General features: G+C 39.5%; 1 protein-coding gene across 8 annotated transcripts in view; it reads right to left on the bottom strand.

Annotated features, from left to right (window-relative positions):
• The window catches only part of Herc4 (HECT and RLD domain containing E3 ubiquitin protein ligase 4), a 71,855-nt gene that overhangs the window by 13,775 nt on the left and 35,053 nt on the right, over nucleotides 1–23,027 (bottom strand). For 3 of the 8 annotated variants that reach the window (XM_031348317.1, XM_031348318.1, XM_031348322.1), the window contains 10 exons: nucleotides 21,798–21,958; nucleotides 19,351–19,427; nucleotides 18,933–19,057; nucleotides 17,419–17,478; nucleotides 16,982–17,093; nucleotides 16,102–16,291; nucleotides 14,686–14,858; nucleotides 8,589–8,624; nucleotides 4,468–4,587; nucleotides 54–77 (listed from right to left, as the gene is read on the bottom strand). In XM_031348317.1, coding sequence (XP_031204177.1) covers nucleotides 54–77; nucleotides 4,468–4,587; nucleotides 8,589–8,624; nucleotides 14,686–14,858; nucleotides 16,102–16,291; nucleotides 16,982–17,093; nucleotides 17,419–17,478; nucleotides 18,933–19,057; nucleotides 19,351–19,427; nucleotides 21,798–21,958 — 1,078 coding nt within the window. The remainder of the gene's footprint in view (nucleotides 1–53; nucleotides 78–4,467; nucleotides 4,588–8,588; nucleotides 8,625–14,685; nucleotides 14,859–16,101; nucleotides 16,292–16,981; nucleotides 17,094–17,418; nucleotides 17,479–18,932; nucleotides 19,058–19,350; nucleotides 19,428–21,797; nucleotides 21,959–23,027) is intronic. The other 5 variants (XM_031348319.1, XM_031348320.1, XM_031348321.1 and 2 more) reach the window with 5 other exon arrangements.

Raw genomic sequence — 23,027 nt, 5'->3', positions numbered from 1 at the left:
GGAAACAACAGAACACTCTTTGTGACTCTGAGACTGTAGGTCCCCAGACTTACCTCAGTTACTCCATGGCTGACATCCTAAGACAGCAGTGCAGAATGCAGCAATGGGAAAGAGCAGTGTTAGTGGTTTATGTCTAATCAACACACAGAGGTCATATATTTTGCTACAGCTGAATATTGACTTAATGAGGTAGAAGATAAATAAATTATCAAAAAGGTTCACCACCCTATAACGCCCTTCCACATCCCTACCTATGAAGTAAAGTTGGGAACTCTATCATCAACTATTGGTTTGAATATAATGAGATCTGGTCTAAGCAACTGAGTTTTCCTCCTTGCCGAATTTATGTAGACTAGCAATCTAATTCTTAGCCTGAAACATCTTGATGGCTGTTTCTTTACCTAGAAAATGGAAGTAATTACTTCTCAGACTTGACCTCAATGAAGTAAAAAATCTTTGGTATATTTCATAAAAAAGCAAGATGAGAGAAAGCTGCCATAAATTATGTGACAGATCACCAGAAAGATGGAAGGTATCTTGTAGTGGTTATACTTTCCCCTTAAGCTCCCCCCACTTCTCTCTTCTCCCTCTCTCCTCCTCTCCTTTCATTGAATAGCCCTGGGAGGCTAGGATAGTCTTGAACTCAGCCGTCGGCCTGCCCCTACCTCCTCAGCCCTGTATTAAAGGTATCATGTACCTTTCCTTACATTTTGTTTTGTTCCTTTCGTTTATTATTATTACTCTGAGAGAGAGAACACAGGTGTGTCCATGGGGGTCAGGAGACAGTCTATACAAGTTGGCTCTCTTCCTGTCTGCATAGCAAGTACTTTTCTCTAATGAAGCCATCTTGCCAGCCCTACTAGTGTCTTTTTTTTTTTAACAATATTAAAAAGCACAAGACAGAACATAGTGGTTGCTAACTTGTAAAAACAGATTTATAAAGATATAAAAACTTAAGAGAATAGGAAAGAAATGTGCCTCCCCACCAATCTGGGGATTAAATTCAGGGCCTTGCATATACTACGCAAATGCTTGAACGATGAGTGATTGATACTCCCAGCTCACAAACGGTACAAACTATTTTAAGGCAGGTCTCATGTATCTCAGGCTGGCCTTGAACTCAGTATATGGTTTAGGAGAGCCTGTAACTCTGACCCTCCTACTTCTTGGGACTGTAGACATATGTCAGCATGCCCAGTCTTGTGTGGTGCTGAGCATAAAACTCAGGGTTTCACATGTAAGACAAGCACCCTACCAACTGGCTTACCTGCTCTCTATAACGGAGAGCTTCCACATATGCTCAGAGTTTATGCTTCTAGTACTCAAAGTCCCACCATCCTCAGAGAGATGCACACCTGGTGCCACCGGGGTGAAGAGTTGATTTTGACAAAGCACACAGCGTCTGTCCTGGGCTATTCTAGGATCTTTAGCTGCTGACAATGTAAATAATGTAACTTACGATGCTCTGCTACTGATACCTCTCCTAGCGCCTTCCTTATTGTCTTAACCTGACTAATTCTAATCTGTATCCTTATCCTATAACAAACTGCACTGGGCTATATAGTAGTTCTCCAAGTTCTGTGAAACTTTACAACAAATGATAGAGCCTTAGGGCAGAGTGGGCTATTTGCCTCCCAACTTGGTAAACGGTAGCAGAAATAAGGGTAGTCCTGGGTAGTTTTCCTCTGATTTTTGTAGGTAGCTAAATTCCAACATGCTTTTGACAACTGAGAAGAATGTCCTACCCGTTAAACTATCAGTGTGTCCTCTGATGCTGTTCTGTCCTGATATTACACCCGCCCATATGTCAAATACATCTACCCATAGATTGAACATGTCAGATTGCTATTTCAACCACTATCCAGTATGGGCACATACAATTTAATTCCCTAGAACAAATTTAGACACATAGCACAATACTGAATAAATAAGATTTATGACCTACAAATATTTAACATCAAAGGTGGAAAAAAAAAAACTCATTTAGGGGCTGGAGAGATGGCTCAGTGGTTAAGAGCACTGACTGCTCTTCCAGAGGTCCTGAGTTCAAATCCCAGCAACCACATGGTAGCTCACAACCATCTGTAATGGGATCTGATGACCTCTTCTAGTGTGTATCTGAAGACAGCTGCAGTGTACTCATATAAATAAATATTAAAAAAAATCTCACTTAACAAGATCATTTAAGTCAAATCTCAATGTAATACAAACATAATAAAACCCAGCATGGACCTTTCTTTTCCTCTGAAATAGAACCAACAGAGTGTACTTCTGATCACTGCCTCCACTTCTTGAGTGCTGGTATTATAAATATGTACAACCATAAATGCAGGTCATCATAACTTTGTAAGTTTTATTTTTAAAAATGTATTGCAGTTATTTGTGTGTGTGAGGGGTGAATTCACGCCACAGCCTATGCATGGAGATCAGAAGGTATCTTGTAGGAATCTGTTTCTTCCACCATCTGGGTCCCAGAGTTTGATATCAGGCCATCAGGCTTAGTGGCAAGTGCCTTTGCCTACTGAGGCAGCTCACTGGCCCATAAGGAAGGGAGGAAGAAAGGCAAGGAGAGGATGGAGGAAAAGAAGAAGGAAGAGAAAGGAAGGAAGAGAAGGAAGGAGGGAGGGAGGGGAGAAAAAGAGAGGGAAGAGAAAAAGGAGAGGGAGGGGAGAGACGGCTTAGCAGGTGAGAGTACAGATAGACGGTTCTTCCAGAGAACCCAGGTTCAATTCCCAGCATCCATGTGGTCACTTAACAATCACCTCTAACTCTAGTTTCTGAGGATCGAACACCATCTTCTAACCTCAGCAGGCATCAGGCACACAAATGCAGTACAGATATACATATAAGCAAAGCACCCTCAACACATAAAATAATACAAGGATTTAACATGTTTAAATTGGTATTATTTTTAAATTATGTGTATGTGAGTGTCTGAGTGCAGAAACAGAAATTGGATCTTTTGGGAATGGCTCTCAGCCATTACATGGGCAATGGGAACTGAGCAGCCAGTGCTCTAGTTTTCTGAGCCATGTCTCCAGCCCCTTTATCCAAACTCTAGATTGGCAACTGGGTGCAAGTGGCAATGGTGACCTCAGCCTATAATTCCAGCACTAGGAAATGGAAGCTCAAGTTTTCTAAGGTTTGAATCCATCCTAGACAGACCAAGAATTTATCTTCAGAGAAACAACTCCTGACCCTATTAGCCACACTAGTATTCATGTGTTTGTATGTATACAGACATAAAAATACATATACACATGTATGTATATTTGTACTTGCACACAAATGCCCATATTATCACAAAATATTGTGAGTATCTTTAGGATAGTCACTAAAACTTTACTAACTATGAAAATGACACCCAGCTGAGCATTAAGACTACAATGAACACATGGATCTTCTCTTAAAACTTCAGGAATAAGAATATCAAAAGTTCTATGTAAATACAAATGTGTGATGAACTCTCTTTAAAGAACTGGATGTAGTAGTACAAGCCTTTAATCCCAGAACTAAGGAGGCAGAAGGAGGTGGCCTCTGTGAGTTTAAAGCCAGACCAAGCAGAGTTGTCTTTTAAAAAAAAAAAAGGAAGGTTAAGGAAAAGAAGCCAGTTTCCTGTAATAATATTTACTTAGCATCATGTTCTTTTATAAATGGAGAAACAGTAACTATAAGATACACTAGAGAGAAAGGAGGAAAAAAAGAAACCAAAACTATAGCCCTCTATTACCTCTTCTTATTAGAAACAGCCAACACCAAAAGAGCTCCTTAATGAGATAGTTTGTATCATCATGAGTTTAGGTGAGAAGACTACCACATTTCAGCAAATATCCAAACACAGAGCAATAGCTGCTTGCTAAAGAGAAATCCTATTAAGACAGTACTTATCTTAACTTGCTGAGAAGCCAGGCTGCCTACAGAGGGTTTTATGTTATCCATCAGGCTGCCCAGAACCAACTGCTCAGCAACTGGAGTGTGGAGCCTCTGGTTATCTACCACTATGCTTGCTTCGCATAGGATAAAGTATCTCCTACTTACAGAACTAAAGTTACTTTAAAATAACTCAAGTTATTAAATATCTGTTAACTTGTTACTAAAAACCAAATGTGTATGAACAATCTGAAATGAAATGAGAACACAGAATGGTTGAGGGGGCTCTCCTGGTTCTAATGCAGACATCTGCTAACATGCTAAGAGATCTGACATCTACCACTCTGGACACCGAAGTACCCTCAAAGGAAGTAAGAGTTAAAAGTCCATGCCACACCTGCATTTTCTCTAGAAAAGTAGAATTGGTACCACTGGTTTGGAGCTGGGAGAATATCTACATATAAACAGAGCATATGGAATGCATTATTGTAAAATAATGTACTTGGAATAAAAGCTATGAAAATACTTGTTTCCAAACTGTTCCTTCTGCACTATACAAACGGCACATAGGCTCAGTCGCAAGGTGAGGAGACGTACCACTCCATAGGCTTGCTGCTGCACCCAGTTGATATAGTCATTCCTTATGTCTATCAGCTCCTGCACTTCATGTATGTAAAACTTATCGTATTGAATAAGTTGTCCTGTTTTCTCATTTACCTTTAAAAGAAAAGAAGAAGTAAAATTAACATTAAACCCAGTCTGTACTTTCAGTTCTTAAATTAAAAAAAAAAAAAAAAAGGCTTTGGAGATTTCTTTAGCTAATTTTCTATTAAAGACAAAACAAAAATTACTCACTGCCTACTATACATGAAAATCCTTATCAAGTGTTTTAGGAGACATAAAGTATTTTAGGATGTGATATATCTATTTGTACTTGATAACACCAAGTCTATAAATAAATACCTTTATACCCACAATACACTATAAATTATATAAACCAGAAATGACCTGGCCTTCAAGTTGGCAAAGAAGAACTAAACAGTAACAGCAAAGCTCAATAAATGTTGTGCTATTTAATGTCTGGACAAAAAAACCTTTAAGTTAGTCTTTACTGTCACTTGTTTTTCAGTTTATGGGAATGCATATCCCATGTGTAGGGTGCCTTTGGAGGCCAGAAGGTGGTGTCAGACCTCCTGGAGATGGAGTAACAGGGATAAGAACCTGATATGGGTGCTGGGAACTGAACTCAGGCCCTTTAGTAGAGAAGTAAGTGTTTCTTGGCTGACTTTTAATTTATTTTTATTTTATGTGCATTGGTGTTTTACTTGCATGTATATCTGTGTAGATCTGGAGTTACAGACAGCTGCAAGCTGCCCTGTGGGTGTTGGGAACTGAACCTGGGTCCTCTGGAAGAGCAGTTAGTGCTCTTAACTACTGAGCCACCTTGCCAGCCTGCAGTAAGTGTTCTTAACCGCTGAGCCATCTCCAGCCCGGTTATGTAAGGTGGTGTCAAGATAGGATGTAAAAACAAGGCTGCAGACTCCATGGAGAGAGAACCATGTGCACAAGGAAAGCTAGTTCCTAGTGGAGAGTACCACTGTAACTGAGCGGCCTGGCTCCCTCAGCAACCCTGCGGCAGTCATGTGTCTTCTGTCAAGAGTACCACTGTAACCGAGCGGCCTGGCTCCCTCAGCAACCCTGCGGCCGCCACGTGTCTTCTGTCATGTAATACACCAACAAGTACACACATTTTTATCAAGCAAAGCAACTAGAAGCTCGTAAAGTCATATCGTGTAAACTCTAGTTTGCAGACCACAGAGGATGAACAAGCACAGTCATGAAGGCCCTCCCTGTGGAACGGACCTTTCACAACACTCACAACAATTCTTCAAAAGCATAAGGAAATGCAAATGAAGGGCGAAAAGGAGGGCAGGTGGTCTAAACTAAGGGAGAAGAAGAAAAAAAAAAAAAAAAAGAAGTAGTGCCTGTAAAATGGGCCATGACGTAAAGGAGCCAGCTGCCATGCCAGACAATCTCAATCCAGTTTCTGAACCCATGAGGTAAAAGCTGAGAACCACTTAACAAGTTGTCTTTGGCTTATCTCATAACAACCCAGGCATCTCCTATACCCCAAATGAATTTTTAAAATAATTCTTTAAAAAAGAGACCATAAAAATTCTAGTGGTAGGTATATAAGTTCACAAAGGTCACCATCCTGACAGTAGCAGTGACAAACCCTTGACCACAGATAATAAAACAACTACTTAAAACCACTGGCCATCACCAGGACATGGTTGGCGCATGCACAGGGGTTCAAAGGCAAGTGGTCTCTGAGTTGGAGGCCAGTCTGGCATACACAGCGAGTTCTAAGACAGCCAACGCTACAGAGAGAAACCCTGGCTCAAAAAATAAAAACAAGAAAGAGAATTACTAAAAATAACCATTTACTAAGTCATGGTTAATGTTCAATATTTGGGGCTGGAGAGATGACTCAGTGGTTAAGAGCACTGACTGCTTTTCCAGAGGTCCTGAGTTCAATTCCCAGCAACCACGTGGTAGCTCACAACCATCTATAATGTGATGTGATCTGATGTCCTCTTCTGGCATGCATGTGTACATGCAGATACAACATTCATATACATTAAATAAATAAATAAATAAATAAATACATTTTTTTAAAAGTTCAGTACTTAAAAATTTCAACTAAATCAAGAAAGCCTTGAAAAACGAAACATTTAAACTATATACAATCAAAAGTATGAAATACTGAACATTTAAATTTTTTTATTTTATCATTTTATGTATATGAGCATTTTGCCTACAAGTGTGTCTGGTACCCATTAAGGTGAGAAGAGAGTGCTGGACCCCCTGGAAATGGAGTAACAAATGATTTGAGAACCACCACATGAGTGCTGAAAATTGAACCCAGTTCTTTTCAAGAGCAACAAGTACTCTTAACTACTAAACAACCTCACTAAATAGATGCCTAGAGATAGATACATCCCCTTTCAAAGGATGTGTAAGATCTATGAAAACTATAAAACAGACGGGCAGTGGTGGCGCATGCCTTTCATCCCAGCACCTGGGAGGCAGAGGCAGGCGGATTTCTGAGTTCGAGGCCAGCCTGGTCTACAGAGTGAGTTCCAGGACAGCCAGGGCTACACAGAGAAACCCTGTCTCAAAGAAAACCCAGGTGGGACAAAGTTTGAGGAAGGCAACTCTAGACTTGTAGGCAAAGAGAACAGCAGGAATTAAAGGAGACAAACTCCACATATCCTTGCTGGTCCAACAAGAATGAAAAACATAAACCAAAACTGGACAAAAGATACAGCTCAGAGAAAGTTGGGCTGGGCTGTCCAGGTGAGCAGACCCCAGTGGAAACTGCCCACTCTAAGGTTAGAGTAAATGCTCGTTACTTTACAAGAAGGGTTTGGAGGGTTCTGTTGCAGAATCCCATGACAAGACCTGACTAAGGAGAAAATAATGTTTTGGAGCCAACAGGTTATAACATCAGTGACACTCTGAGAATTACTGTTGGCTCAGAAAGGTAGAGAGGCCAGTGGCAAGAAAATGAAGTAGAGTATATCCCTAAGATTCAAGATTTCCTGCAGAGGCTACAGCAGCTAGATGAATAAAATTGTTTGTTTGTTTGTTCCAATGCTTCAAACCTGGGTAACAATAACAACGACAACAAAAATGCCAGTGCTATCACCAAAAAGTCAGGGAAGACATTCTTGGTTAAGGCAGGAGGTGGGAGATGGGAGGATGGAAAGTCTGATGTTAGGGCTTTATAAATGGTAAAGTAAGGAGAAGACGGCACTCAGGAGGCAGCAGTATGTGGAAGGCCATTCATTCTAGTGCCTTATATGCCTAGAAAGCACTAGAAAGACTGTGATAGGATTCAAAGTTGTTTTCTTTAAACAAAGATACTAAAGTAGTAGTAATAAGGTTACTGCAGCATACATATTAAACAAAACTAACTTCCTAAGGGAAACAACAAAAGTAACTTTATTAAATACAGCTCCCTCTTTCAACACAGTGAGTAAATCTACATTAAAACCTTTTCTTAAGCTGGGCATGAGGGCACCTTTAATCCCAACATTCAGGAGACAAAGGCGGGCAGATCTCTAGTTCCAGGTCAACCAGGGCTATACAGTGAGACTCAAAACAAAACAAAAGACCTCAACAAATAAAAATAACCCTTTGCTTGGCAAAGCAGATGGCTCAAACGGTGAGGGCACTTGCCTAAGCCTGACTGGTCATGGGAGTTTGATCCTTGGGATCTACAAGGTCCGAGGAAAGAACTGAGTCCTGTAAGTTGTCCTCTGACCTCCACATGTGTGCTATGGTTCATGTCTGCCAAATGAATACATGGAGGACAATGATTTAAGTAGCAGGGCATGGTGACCTAGGCCTGGTGACCCCACAAGGACACCCATGAACTCAAGGGGAGCCTGCTCTAAATAGTAAGTTCTAGGCCAGCCAGAGCTACAGAGTGAGATCGTGTTGGAAAACAAACACCAATCTTTAATTAGAACCATCTTTATCTGTTGTATCTTTAGAAGTATGCAGTATAATAACTGCCATTGTTAATTTTTGATGTGTAAAATTTGTGAAAATATAAACTCTTAAAATTATGTCTTATAATTTTAAGAGTTTATTTTTTCACAGATTTCAAAGTTTTGCTTTAAAGGAAAATAAGAATGAACACTACATACCTCCTCCTCAAAGAAAAAGGCCAATAGCATATTGATCTAAAAGGTAAGTGAGATTTTAACTGACTTGTAGACATTTATGTTAAAACCAACTAAAACTATGTTCCAATTATAGCCATCATTAAACATTACACTACCTGTAAGGCACATTATTATATTCCATTAGTCTCATTAACAGCACTGCTTTTATTTTCAAAGTTATGGTTTTAATCCCTTTATTATACTAAGTAAAAAACATGCGAGCTCTTCTACTTTTCTGGGACGGGTGTGGGGAGGGAGACAAGGTGTGCTTCTTTAACTGTGGCTGCCATGAACCTGGCTCCACAGCCCAGGCTGGCCTGTACGTGCCGCTGGAATGCTGGGGTTAGAGTTGTGTGGCACCGTGCCCGGAGCACTTTTCCTAATGCTCTCATTTGGGGAAAAAAATAAGAGGGAAGCTGTTATTATCAACTTTCAAACAGAACTAAGACCTACTTAAAAAATAGATATAAAGTGTGAAATATTATCAATATTACATTATAGAAGATCTGTGTCCTTGTGCTTTAGAGTCTTTAATACTAACATTATTAGCTACACTCTTTACTTAAAAAGAAAACACACACAAAATCATACATGCACACACACAAAAATTTCACATTGGCCTTTTCTCAAATACTGGTATTTATAACAAAAAATAATGTCTCTGTGTGTAGCCGAGGATACCTTCAACTCACAATCTTGTCTCGGCTACTTCCCATAGCTGGCACTAGGCAGGTTCACAACATTTTCCTCTCTTTCTTTTCCTTTTATTTTTAATTTTTGAGACAGGTTATCTAGCTATGTAGACCAGACTAGCCTTGAATTTACCTCAGTAAATTCTACCTGCCTCTGTCTCCCAGTGTGGGTTTAAAGTTGTAAGCCACCCAGCTCATATTTGAACTGAAGACTAATCAGAAGGTTTTGCTTTCCTGATGCATTGTCTATGTAGGCCTGGCTGTCTGCAACTCACTATGTAAACAATGCCAGCCTCAAACTTTCAGACCCGCCCGCCTCTGCCTCCCAAATGCTGGGATTAAAGGCCTGTGAACGATGCCTGGCTCACAAGAGTAATCCAAAAGAACTGCACATAAATTTGCAAACACACACACACACACACACACACACACACACACACACACACACACACACCACACTCTCACCTTTCTATATGGTATGTATACTTACAAGCTATCTTACAGAGTAGCCAACTGTTCTCTAAGAAGCCTTCTTTAATCCCTCTGTGGATACATTATATTTTTCTTTATCTAACAATTATATTATCATAAATATTCACTTATTTGTACATACATACTCTTTCTAGATGACCACCTTAAGAAGTGGTTAAATTATATACCTTATCACTAAACCCTAGTACCTAACATAATAACAAGCATATAGTAGACACTCAATAAATATTTGCAAAGGAAAAACAGAAATCACATAACTTGCAAAAAATCTGCATATAATTTTTTCTAAAAATATTCAAAATAAAATGTACAAATTCTGATTACAATGTTTTTATTTCACATTATAATTCAGTATCTTGGTTAAGGGGTAATTATAACGAATATGTCTATGTTCTATCCATTCAGTTTGAAGGTTCCTGCCCTGATCTCAAATGTTTGAAAACCAATATAATACATAGCTACTAAGCTAGACATACCAAGTAAGCCCCCTTTTCTTTTGGCACACTAGTATTGCTACAATGTACTGTGTAAGAATTCAAAAATAACCCAATTACTACCCAGTAAACTTATTTTTCTGATTATAGACCCATTCCTGACAGCAAGCATCAAAGGTATTTCCCATGATGCCATTTAGAGCATTGGAAATATTTTCCATTTAGAAAGTTTTCCAAAGGACATGACGTATGGGAGGAACAAGCACATCCTGAAATGAACAGTGAATACAAAATCTAGTATTCTTGTTCTAGGCTTCCCTGTTCCTAGATTAGGTCATGGGGCAAACTGAGGAAACTTCCCTAGTTGTTAATCACTGAAAAGAAAGAAAGAATAAGTACATAGCTATCACACATACTTTCTTTTTTTTTTTTAATTAATTTACTTGTGTGTGTCCGTGCGCATGTCTTGAGTGCACACGCCTGCCATAAGCATGTACAAGGTGCTTAGGGGAAACCTGTAGGAATCGGTTCTTCTTGCACTATGCTGGTCCCAGGGATTGAACTCAGGTCATTAGGCTTGGTGGCAAGTTACCCACTGAGGCATCTCACCTTCAGGCCTAAGTTGTTTGAAAAACAACTTCTGGTAAGGAGTTTGTAGAAAATGAGACTCAATCGTTCCTGATAATAAATATCCACACGTACTTATTTACAATAGAGTAGAATGAAGCAAAGCTTTCCTCAAAATGGAGGCATAGGAAAGACCACTGCTCCAAGCACACCCAGGCGCTGCTTAAGAAAAGCATCCCAAGGCGGGAATATGGCTCAGTGGTAGACACTTGTCTAGTATGGGAAAGGCCTTGGACTAACCCCTACAAAACGGAAAAGATTGAGGAAATCCATTCCACCATCATTCTGCTTTCAAATATAACAACTTCAAATAAGAACCTATTTTCTTTCTAACCTAATAAATGAAAGTAGTATTTTTCCCCATTCAAATAGTCTAATTATGAAATCTCTGCCTTCACAATGTATAACAACTTATAAATGACCTAACTCAGGGCTAGTGAGACCAGCTTAGCACATAAAGGTGTGTGTTATCAAGCCAGACAGCCAGTGTTCCACACATTCAACACATACATACAAAAACAATATTTAAAAGTTATATAATTTAGCGGGCAGTGGTAGCACATGCCTTTAATCCCAGCACTCATAAGGCAGATCAAGTGGATCTCTGGTGAGTTTGAGGCCAGCCTGATCTACAGAGAGAGGTCCAGGACAGCCAGGGTTATCCTGGCTGAAAAGAGACAGAGAAAATCCTGTCTTGAAAAGCCACAAGTAAGTAAGTAAGTAAGTAAGTAAGTAAATGTATGTTATGTGATTGAAACAATATATCATTCTTGAGAAACTATCAGAGTGATATTTTATTGGTAATTGTTCATTTGCATATAATAAAGAAAGATCTTATTCAAAATCACATGGATAGGAAATAGCATAAGAGATTAAAATGTGTTTTTATATTTCTAGTTCAAGCACAGTACTAATATGGACAAGAGATGTAGTTCAGTTAAAGAAGCCCTGAGCTCAATCCTTAGTTAACACACACACACACCACCATACAAAGCCCAAGATAGCAGACGAAATGCCCTCTACAGAATTTAAATCTCTAGATCTAAAGACATAAAAGAAAGCTCACTCTAAATTTGTATGTGCGCACAGAGTAGGTGCCCACAGGGGATATGTGTGCACAGTGTAGGTGCCCACAGAGGCTGTGTGCACACAGTGTAAGTGCCCACAGAGGCTGTGTGCACACAGTGTAGGTGCCCACAGAGGCTGTGTGCGCACAGTGTAGGTGCCCACAGAGGCTGTGTGCGCAGTGTAGGTGCCCACAGAGGCTGTGTGCACACAGTGTAGGTGCCCACAGAGGCTGTGTGCGCACAGTGTAGGTGCCCACAGAGGCTGTGCGCGCACAGTGTAGGTGCCCACAGAGGCTGTGCGCGCACAGTGTAGGTGCCCACAGAGGCTGTGTGCACAGTGTAGGTGCCCACAGAGGCTGTGTGCACAGTGTAGGTGCCCACAGAGGCTATGTGTGCACAGTGTAGGTGTCCACAGAGGCCGGAGTTGTTAGATACCTTGGACGTGGAGTTGTAGGAAGTTGGGAGCCACCTGACATGTGGATTTTCCAGCTACCAACTACATGTTAACATACTAACGTGGAAGAAAAGCAGCAGGGGCTTGGGAAGCAGATCTGACTGTTAATGCTGAGCTGCTTTTGTGTTTTTTATCTGTTTGTTTCATTTTGATTTTGTTTTTCTATACTGGGTTTCTCTGTGTAGCCCTGGCTGTCCTGGAACTCAATCTGTAGACCAGGCTGGCTTCAAACTCAGATTCACCTCTCTTGAGTCCTGAGATTAAAGACATGTACCACCACCACCTGGCAAAGTAACTTTTGTTGTTTTTTTGTTTTTTGGGTTTTTTTTTGGAGGGTGTGTGTGTCATTTTCTAAATTTACAAAAATTGACAATACCAAGTATACTTTAAGAAAAATCTTTTTAAAAATTAATACTATATGCACAGTGCTCTCATGTATTATGTATAGAAGTTTCTAGTACAGTTGGCAAACAGTAGGTGTTAAGATACCATCCCATCTCAACTTTGAACTAACTAGAAGGCAAATCCTAGCATCTGGCTGGCATCTCCATCAAAAAGGTCTCTGTAACCAAGCTTGGTAGAGAATGCCTGCAACCTCAGGATCCAGGAGGCTGAAGCAGGAGGATTGTGATCTTTAAGGCCTGCCAGGGCTAAATACCACAAAATCCTATCCCCAGAACCTAAGGGTTAGACTGTAGCATGTGCAGTTCAATCCACATACCCAGAGAAAAAAGGGACAAAAGACATAAAAAAACCTCAAATCTTTGAGGAATATATATTATATTAAAAACTGAAGTATTAACTAATTGTAAAACTTTAATCTTAAAAAAGGTGAAGGTGGAATCTTAATAGGGCTCTCAGTAGAGGTTTCTGAGCTGGCAAGTCAGTTACTCAAGTCCTAGCTACGATTCTAAAAGTCTTTCTTCCCACCCTTTCTCTGTAGTTCAGAATGGCCTGGCTTTTGATGATTCTCCCACTCTAGCTTCCAGCTTGCTGGAATTACAGGCATCCCTTTCCCCTGAGATCACAGAGAGAGCTAAAGAAACGCAGTGTTCTTTAGGAGGGTAAGCAGACAAGGAGTCAAAAGTGGGATTGTGTAGAGATAAGGTCCAGCTGCAGAAGGAAGGCCATAAAACAGTAGGGAAAAGTTCATCCGAGAAACAAGAAGCACATCAATTAATCACTTGAATCCTAGGTGAAAGTATACAGAAAGGCAGAGAGGCCGAGACCCTGCTATGACGTTAGAAGATCTTCACAACTGCAGCATGGCACACGCCAGGCCCTGATATTCTGCAACAAAGTCTTGTTCTGGGGAATGACCTGTTTTCTTGGAAAGAAACTGCTATCATCTCTTTAATCATACAAGGAGAAGAGAAATTAACTGCCTAAGAATCTTGGAAAGACTAAATACAAAAGCAAAAAAATTCAGTAAGTTAAGTAGTGGAGAAAAAAGACCCAGGAACTTCACTAAAACAAAGGTAAAGTAACGGTCCCCAGAGAGTCTTTGATGCAGAGAAGATCTACCTCCTTCACTTCCTTTCGTGCTTGCTTTGGCAACCATCTGAAAGGGCAAGGAGTCGTTATGGAAAAGACTGTATTCATATGGAGCCTTCAGTCTACTATGGACTATGAACACATGCTTCTCCCTTAGGTCATGTCTCATTTAAGTAGCAACTCAAGAATACCAAATGGCATAACAGAGATATACCTACCAACTGTCAGGGATGACTCAAATCCATCTTTAATCAGACAGCTGGACTCTATTTCTTCATGTGACTTTGCACTGCTACAGTGTAAAGTGTACTATTTCTTACACTGGGGAAAGGGCAGGAAAGAACAATAGGCAAATTAATGAATTATATAGAGTTTCATTTTCAAATTAGTCATTTGTTTCAAATGAAACATTCTACTTTGATTGAGGCCATTAGTACCTGATACCAAAAGAATGTTTAAATGTTCATAATTACAAGGGCCCAGTCACTTTTATATGATAACCACTTATAGCTAAAAATAATGTATCATTAAATTAACACATTAGGTTCTTTACAAGAAAACATATGAATTCTAATTCATTAATATGCTATTGTTCTGCCCAATTGTAGGCTAAAAATGCCTAACAAAGACAACTAAATCCAAAGCTACAAAGTATAGATATATTACTTTTTGTATAGGAAATTATAAGAAACTATTAATAACTTCAAAATTTTTTTCAGATGTATCTTTTATGCCATTCTAATATTAATGTTAAAATGAACATTATCAATGTGTTAGTAGAAATGGGGAAAGAGAAAAGTAAAGGACTAATGGACATACCCTATGTAATATTTCTAAAACCTTTAATGCGGTATGAAGAAAACTGTTGAAAATTCTTCTTTCAGAAGGGGGAATGCCGATCTTGTAGAGTTTCAAAAGATGTACCACAACTTCCTTAAAAAGTTCTACTATCTTGAGGAATAGTGGAGGTTCAAGTACTGACCACCAGTTTTCTGTTATTAAAGGGTGAACATGCAAATAAAAATGATAAAAAAAATCAGAATTAAAAAAAACATACTAACTTTTCTTCTAGAGCAGTGGTTTTTAAGCCTTTGAACATTTCAGGAGGATGATCACAGCAATACTTTCTATAACATCTCTAGGGCTTATAGATAACTTTCCTCACTACCAACATAAAGGATACTGTTCCTAAAAATCTCTTGAAAGTAAAAATAAAGTGTGAAAGGCTTATAAAATTCACATTCTTGGCATCATTAATTATATTTAAATTCATAAATTATAGTTAAAATTCATTGGTATACTTAATATAAAAATCAGTTATTAAGCTGTTTTAGCAATCAGAGTTATTTTTCAACAAAATATACCTTAAAATGGTACTGTTCAAATATTTAAAAATCTAGTTTTGATTATTCAACTTAATATATAAAACTGAAATATTGTGAAGTAACATATTTATATATCTAAAGAACTCTGGGAAATCAAAAATAGAAATTCAATGTAGCGGTAACCTGTACTGTCTTATTTTTGTTTCTTATCTACAGATAGCAGAGTCAATGAACCCATCTACACTGGGAGCAACATGTGGCTTCACTTGTCCATACTGGCCCACTCCTTTAGCCCCAGCATCCCATCTCTCACTTCCTGCTGTTTTCACTCACTCTCATCCTTGAAGTTTTTGTGTGATTTTATTACTTCAATATATTTCAGTTCCACATGCCTAGCACACACTCTAAAAAAGCAAAACACTGGATTAACCATAGCAAGCCCCAAACCCAGCACAAAATAGAGACTGAACTGCAAATTCAGGAATCTTGTGAATAAGCAGAGATACAAACAAATGGCAGTTAGCAAGGGAAGGAACTAGAAGGAAAGCAGTTGACACTGGGGCTCAGGATGACTGAAACCAACGTTGTTCAGTTTCAATGGTTCTTCTTAGTTCTTTAATAGCAAAATCACTCAAGGCAATTGAGGGAGAAAAATATGGGTAAGTTCTCAATTGTTCTCAATACTTTCTGTGGGTTATATTGGATTAAAACTATTTAACATGATTTGCCTTCAGCAACTCTAACATTAGAATCAAATATCCAATAAAAGCCAATAAAGAGAAAACTCTTTTCCATCAAGAACAGCATCAAATAAGCAAGCAGGAAATGTTCAAACAGCAAAAAAAGAGAACTCATTAACACTTTCATTTAAGGAGAAAACATTTCACAAGAAAAATACTAAAATTCTTACCAAGTACTTTCAGTGGTGCTTTTTCTAGGTTCACAAGAGCTGTACCAAAGGGGATTGCTATTGTTGTGAAATTGTTGCAGTCACTCATCAGGGGGCACTCTGGCAGGGTAAGATAAAACCTCAGAGCTTCAACATCAGGTAAGGAACTAGTCAGTTTAGGGATTAGATTCTTTTCCAAACTAGCTGCCACCTATATTTCGACAAAAAGCAAAACCTACTTCATTTAAAATGAATGTACTTCAGAGATGCACACGCGCGCACACACACACACACACACACACACACACACACACACACACGTATGTACACATAAAAGAGAAAAAAGAAATCAAGAACTACGGCAAACATAAAATAATGAATAAAACATAAAATGAACATCTTTCAGTGATGTATGTTGTTACCTAAGCATTGCAAAGAAATTTCAAACAACTTTATTGTGATATCTACTTAAACTCTATCAAAGTGGCTAATAAAGCTATTAACAAACTTCCCAAATCAGTAAACTATTTAGAGTCTGCTACAAACATTTGAAAAGATTTATGCCTCTTTAATATCTACACTACAAGTGCTTTAAAATAAAACTTTTGTGTTTTTTTTTGTTGTTTTTGAGATAGGGTTTGAAACAGGGTTTTCCTGTGTAGCCCTGGCTGTCCTGGAGCTCACTCTGTAGATCAGGCTGGCCTTGAACTCAGAGATTCATCTGCCTCTGCCTCCTGAATGCTGGCATTAAAGGCGTGTGCCACTGTACCTGGCATTAAATTTTTTATTATGAAGTATAATGTAAGTCCATGAAACACAAGGTTAATTAAACTGCAAACATAAAACACCATGTAAAAATCTAGCCGCTAAATAGTAAATACACAAGCACTTAGAAACAAACCTGCTGAGATATCTGAGGATGCTCAGGCTGTATAAGTTTGTGGAATAGGAGTCTAGCAGCATTCATATCAACCCCTGAAAATCTGGTACCTGTTCTATAGTGATCATCATTGCTAAAAAAGAAAAAAAGAGGGAGAGTCATTTTCTTCAGTGAGTAGGCACTCAGTAGTTGCCCAGGCCCCAGTAAGTAAACCCCCATGCCTGCTCACACAAGTAACTTAATAAGCTCCATGGGCATCACACAGACACACAGAGGACCTGAAAGTAGAGAGGCTGAGTGAGGAGGAGGGACGGGAGGGCAATGAGGCTGTCTTATCAAAACACACTATACATATGTATGAATTGTGGATTGTTACAAGTATATAGTAATTAGTCAGTTCTTTAATACACCACTTAATTTGTTTGAAAGGTTCAGTCAATCAAGGAATTGCCACTTACCTAACAGCCAAGAAACTTCCATTTAGGCAACCAGATGAAGAAAATGTTCCATCTATCTCACTAAAAATAAAATAAATGAGACATATAACTATTTGCCTTTTATTTTTAATAAAAATTTAAATGACAATTCAGACCTGGGTATGGTGGCACATGAGCAGAATCTGACCATCTGACAAGCTGAGTCAGGAGAGTCTACAGCTTGAGGTCAACCTAGGCTATACAGTTATGACTATGTTATTTAAAAATTAATGGGGCCAGAGATGACTTTATTACTGCTTGCTTTGTAAGCAGGACTCAAGCCCAATCCCCTACAACTTATGAGTGGCTATGTGAGCTTCTAAGACCAGAGCAGGGGAGGTAGAGACAAGAAGACCCCCTAGGCCCACCAGCCTTGTAGTCCAGAAATCTCCAGGTTTAGTAAAGGACATGATCTTAAAAATTAAATAACCATAATAATTAAAATAAATATATTAAATAACTATAGTAAACACAATAAAAAATTAAATATAAAGACTGGTTATATGCCATACTAGATAAAGGTAGTAACATTGACCTAAGCATAAACGCATTCATCTTCTTTCATCTTCAGCAGCCAAGTTGGCTCAGTTGGTAAACTGTCTGGAGCACAAGCGTGAAGAAATGACCTTGGATTCCCCAGGACCCACATGAAACGCTGGGGGTGGGATGTACTTGTAACTTCAGTGGTGGTAGGAGGCTGAAGACAAGGGAATCCCAGAGCTATGAGCCCAAGATCATCTCTCAAAACTAAAGTGCTCAGTGATGGGAGGAACATTCAGTACTGTTTCCACATGTACACAGAACAAGTAAATGCACACCTACAGACATCTGTACATATACTCACAACCCCCTCCACCACAAAAGGAAAATTCAAGAAAATTAAGAACTAACTTCCTTCCTTCCTTTCTTCCTTCCATCCATCCATCCATCCATCCATCCATCCATCCATCCATCCATCCATCCATCCATCAGACAAAGTCTCACTATGTAGCCTTGACTGGCCTACAATTTGCTATGCAGACTGAATTGGCCCTGAACTCATAGAGAACCACCTCGCTCTGACTCCTAAGTGCTGGGATTAAAGGCATGCACCGCCAAACCAGGCTTCATCTTCAAATAATCTTTATGAAAGTGGAAGAGAATGAACTTTTGCAAGTTGTCTTCTGACCACCACATGTGTACAACAGCTTATGTGCAGTACATACATACATGCAAAATATATAAGTATTAATTTTTTTAAAAAGGAGCATTAAAGCAAGAAAGGAACACAGTTTAAAGAGAATCTGAAAACAGCTGCTCCACACTGTGTTGGTCATCAGCCAGTTTTACCTGTCTGAAAGGACCAGAGCTTTTTAATTAAGATCTTAAAAACATGGAAACTCTAACTACTTAAATTCTTACATATAAACCACCACCAAGAAAATGACAGTCAATGATATATTTAAGTGACAATCCTTCACAAGGCTGTGTATATATGAGCAGACTCTTTCCCATACTTGGCTATCTCCACAGGGAACCTTCCAGAGGGGTAGCTGAGCCATTTCTGAATGAGAGCTTCATTCACCGTCCAGATCTGCTTTGAAGGGTCAGAGCATCTAAAGTCATCTGGAGGTCCACAGCTCTAAACGTTAAAATTAAAGAGATCAGTCAGAGGAAGAGATGGTACTTACAACACAAAGCTGAAAACCAGTATTATCTATCTGTTTGTTTTTGTTGAAGATAGAAATCAATTTCTCCTAAATACCAGAAACAAAAACTTAGCAGATAGTTTTGGGGAAAAAAAAATATTTTGTAGATTTGAGCAGGAAAACAAATTCAGGCAATTAAACCTATAACATAAAGGAAGAAGATAAACTTCTAAAATTACTCCAACTTACTTGATGCTAACTAATTATTTATATGATTAATTAGTACCTGAGGACTAGAGTAATGTGAAAAGCTTTGATCTCCACCTGAGAAAATTCTTTTGACACAGAAATAGTCTTCAGAACCTACAATAAAAATAATATGTAAAACATTAGATTCTAAGATTCATATTACATTTTCTAGAATATTAAACTTGCCATAGAGTTTGTCTAATCAGGCTTCCTTCCCTTCATTCAGGGACTCCATAACAAGAAATAGGTAGGAATAAATAATCTGACTCCTGGGGATGAGCCTGAGCAAACGTGAACATGAAGGAGTCCCACAGCCTAAGCACCATGAGGCATATTTGTGAACCTTTGCTCTACCACACAGCTTGAGGCTGAGGACTCCTCAATTTTAACGTTTAGAGCTGTGGACCTCCAGATGACTTTAGATGCTCTGACCTTTCAAAGCAGATCTGACAGTGAATGAAGCTCTCATTCAGAAATGGCTCAGCTACCCCTCTGGAAGGTTCCCTGTGTAGATAGCCAAGTATGGGAAAGAGTCTACCACCAACCCCCACACAACACTGTTTTCTAATCTGTATCTTATATTTTGTTTAAAGATAGTATAAAACAGTAATTACTATTGGAAAAGATATAAGAAAATATAAGAAAATAAATGTAAAGTGGGCACACCTGCAATCCCAGCATTTGGTAGGCAGAATGATAACTGCAGAGTCTGAGGCCAGCCTGGGTAACACTTCAAGACTGACTATACCTCAAAACAGCAAACCATGGAACTATTTTCACTCAGTGTCTAAGAAATAGAAGTTCTCAACTTGTGGGTCATGAGTCTTCCCCTTTCTCTCTTCTTCTGTTCTCCGAAATAAAAACTGCAAGGGCTGCATTCTCAAGTATCACTCACTTAAAACAGGCATCCTATTTCAATTAATGTCTAGCTATTTCCGAATTTGAGACACTCTTGTTTTATTATTCCTGGGCCTCATACAGGATGGCTGGCCTAACACTTGCTATGTAGCCAGGAATGAGTTTCTTTTTTTCCTTGAGACAAGGTTTCTCTGTGTAGCCCTGGCTGTCTTGGAACTTTGCTTTGTAGACCAGGTTGGCCTCCATCTCTCAAGAGATTCACCTGCCTCTGCCTCCCATTTACACTGTCCTGCCTCCACTGTAGTTACTGGTGCGTGTGAACATGCTTGGCTTGACTTTTTGGTTTTTAAACCTTGGTAGTATTATTACCTGAGGCTGCTATAGAAATACAAACTTTTTCAAAGAAAGAAAAATTGTTTTAACTTCTTTGATTACTTCTTTACAACTAAGTAAAACATTTAAAAAAATCCTCAGCAAGTAATCAGATATGTAACAGTAAAATAAAATTTTAAAGATTTATGGTTTTGTTGTTGTCATTTTGTTTTTCAAGACAGGGTTTCTCTGTGTGACCCTGGCTTCCAACTCACAGAGATTCATCTGCCTGCCTCTGCTTCCTGAGTTCAGAGATTAAAGGCATGTACCACCACCACTGGCTTAAACATTTAGTTTTACTGTTTTTGTGCGTTTGTGTGTATCCCATGTGTGTTGTGTGTGGTGCTTCTGTAAAGGGCAGTAGGCCATCAGGCTTCCTGAAGCCAGAGTAGGGCAGCAGACATGGGTGCTGAGAACTGAACCTGGATCCTCTAGGAATGTATCAAGTGCTCTCTCAGCTGCTGAGTGGCCTGTCTTACCACAGTAAAGTAAGTTTCATCTGGCTTAGACCATGATGGTTTAAGAGTTAAAAAGGTTTTCTTTCCAAAAATCACAAGACGTAACTCAGTAGTAGATCCCTTCTCACCCAGCTCAGCCTGCTTTCTCACAGAACCCAGGGCCATCAGCCCAGGGATGGCACCATCCACAATGGGCTGGGCCCTGGGCCCTCCCCCGCTGAACACTAATTAAGAAAATGGCCGGAAGGGCTTGCCTTACACTTGTACCTCATGGAGGCACCACCTCGGCTGAGGATCCTTCCCTCTTTGATGACTCCAGCTTGTGCCAAGGTGACACAAAACCAGCCAGTACATCTGCTTAAATGGTTATATGGTTTTAATTTTGCAAACTGAAAAAAGGTCCAGAGAGCAGCTACAAAACAATGTGACTACACAACTGCTTCATTTTAAAACAATTCAATTAGGAAATCCTGTTTTATGTACTGACATCAATTCAAATCACCCCTTTCACTGGAACCAGAGTTTCTGTATGACCCACCCACAAAAACATTTTTATGATTTTATCCAGAATTTCTCTGCATGTATACATGTAGATATATATCGAACATACACACAAGCATTTGGGGTCTTACCATGAGCCCAGGCTAGATAAACTCAATGTTCCTCCTCTTGGCACCATACATGTAATTTGTTACTTTACTAATAATGCATCTTACAGTTCTTGTAAAGGCAGAAGCCCAGCATTTTAATAAGAGCTGTAACATATGTAGTACACATTAAATACAGTAGCACTTACCAATATCTTGGGGACACTGTCCATTATAAGAAAACCAATTTCCTTTTACAGTGAAAGGGCTTTTTCTGTTGCTGGTTGTACCAGTTCCCAACTGCCCATTGCCACCAAGACCAAAGGAGTAAATTCGTCCTGAAGAAGGAACAAATGCAGAGGTATGCTGCCTAGAATAGAATGATAGAAAACTTCTGACTTGAGGTTAAATTCCAAAGAATTAAACTACAAATTAACCAACACAATCCTCTTAAAAATAAACCGGTGCTGGAAAGACGGCTCAGGAGATGAGCGTTTGCTCTGCCAGTACGGGGAACTGCTCAGAACCCCCGGCATCATGTCAACAGTCGGATGAGGGGCTGTGAACACAGGATGGGGAGTAGGGACATCAGGCTGATCCTGAGAGCTTTCCTCAACAGCCAATTTGGCTGAAATACTGAACTTCTAGCCCACTGAGGGTCCCTGTGTCAGGGCAATACAGCACTGAGTGACAGAGAGAAGGATACCCAATGTTCTGTTCTGGCCTCTGAATATGCACCCCCCCACACACACACAATTAATAAAAATCATGAATCATGGGCTGGGGAGTGGCGGCGAACACCTTTAATCCCTGCACTTGGGAGGCAGAGGCAGGAGGATTTCTGAGTTCAAGGCCAGCCTGGTCTACAGAGTGAGTTCCAGGACAGCCAGGGCTAAACAGAGAAACCCTGTCTTGAAAAACAAAACAAACAAACAAAAATCATGATTCAACAGGTCCATGAAGAGCAACTAGAAATGGGGTTGGGTTATACCTCGGTGGCAGGGTGCTTGCCTAACACAGATAAGACCCTGGGACCAATCACTAGTAGTGAAAACAAAACAAAAAATAAAACTAGGGAGAAAAGAAATTATTTAATTAGATAAAGATTACCTACAAAAATAGCTGGGCAGAGTGGTGCACGCTTCTGATGCCAGCACATTAAGAGGCAGAGACAGACAGATCTCCTGAATGTAAGCCCAGCCTGGTCTATACAGAGTTTAGGATAGTCAGAGCTACAAGGAGAAACCCTGTTTTTTGTTGTTGCTTGTTTGTTTATCTTTTTTAAAAAAAAAAATTACAACACTGCCGGGCGGTGGTGGCGCACACCTTTAATCCCAGCACTTGGGAGGCAGAGGCAGGCGGATTTCTGAATTCAAGGTCAGCCTAGTCTAGAATGTGCTCCAGGACAGCCAGGGACACACAGAGAAACCCTGTCTCGA

This window comes from Mastomys coucha, unplaced genomic scaffold, assembly GCF_008632895.1.
Source record: "Mastomys coucha isolate ucsf_1 unplaced genomic scaffold, UCSF_Mcou_1 pScaffold3, whole genome shotgun sequence".
Taxonomy (NCBI): domain Eukaryota; kingdom Metazoa; phylum Chordata; class Mammalia; order Rodentia; family Muridae; genus Mastomys; species Mastomys coucha.
The sequence above is the reverse complement of the archived record's forward strand: the minus strand, read 5'-3'. Positions and strand labels throughout refer to the sequence as shown.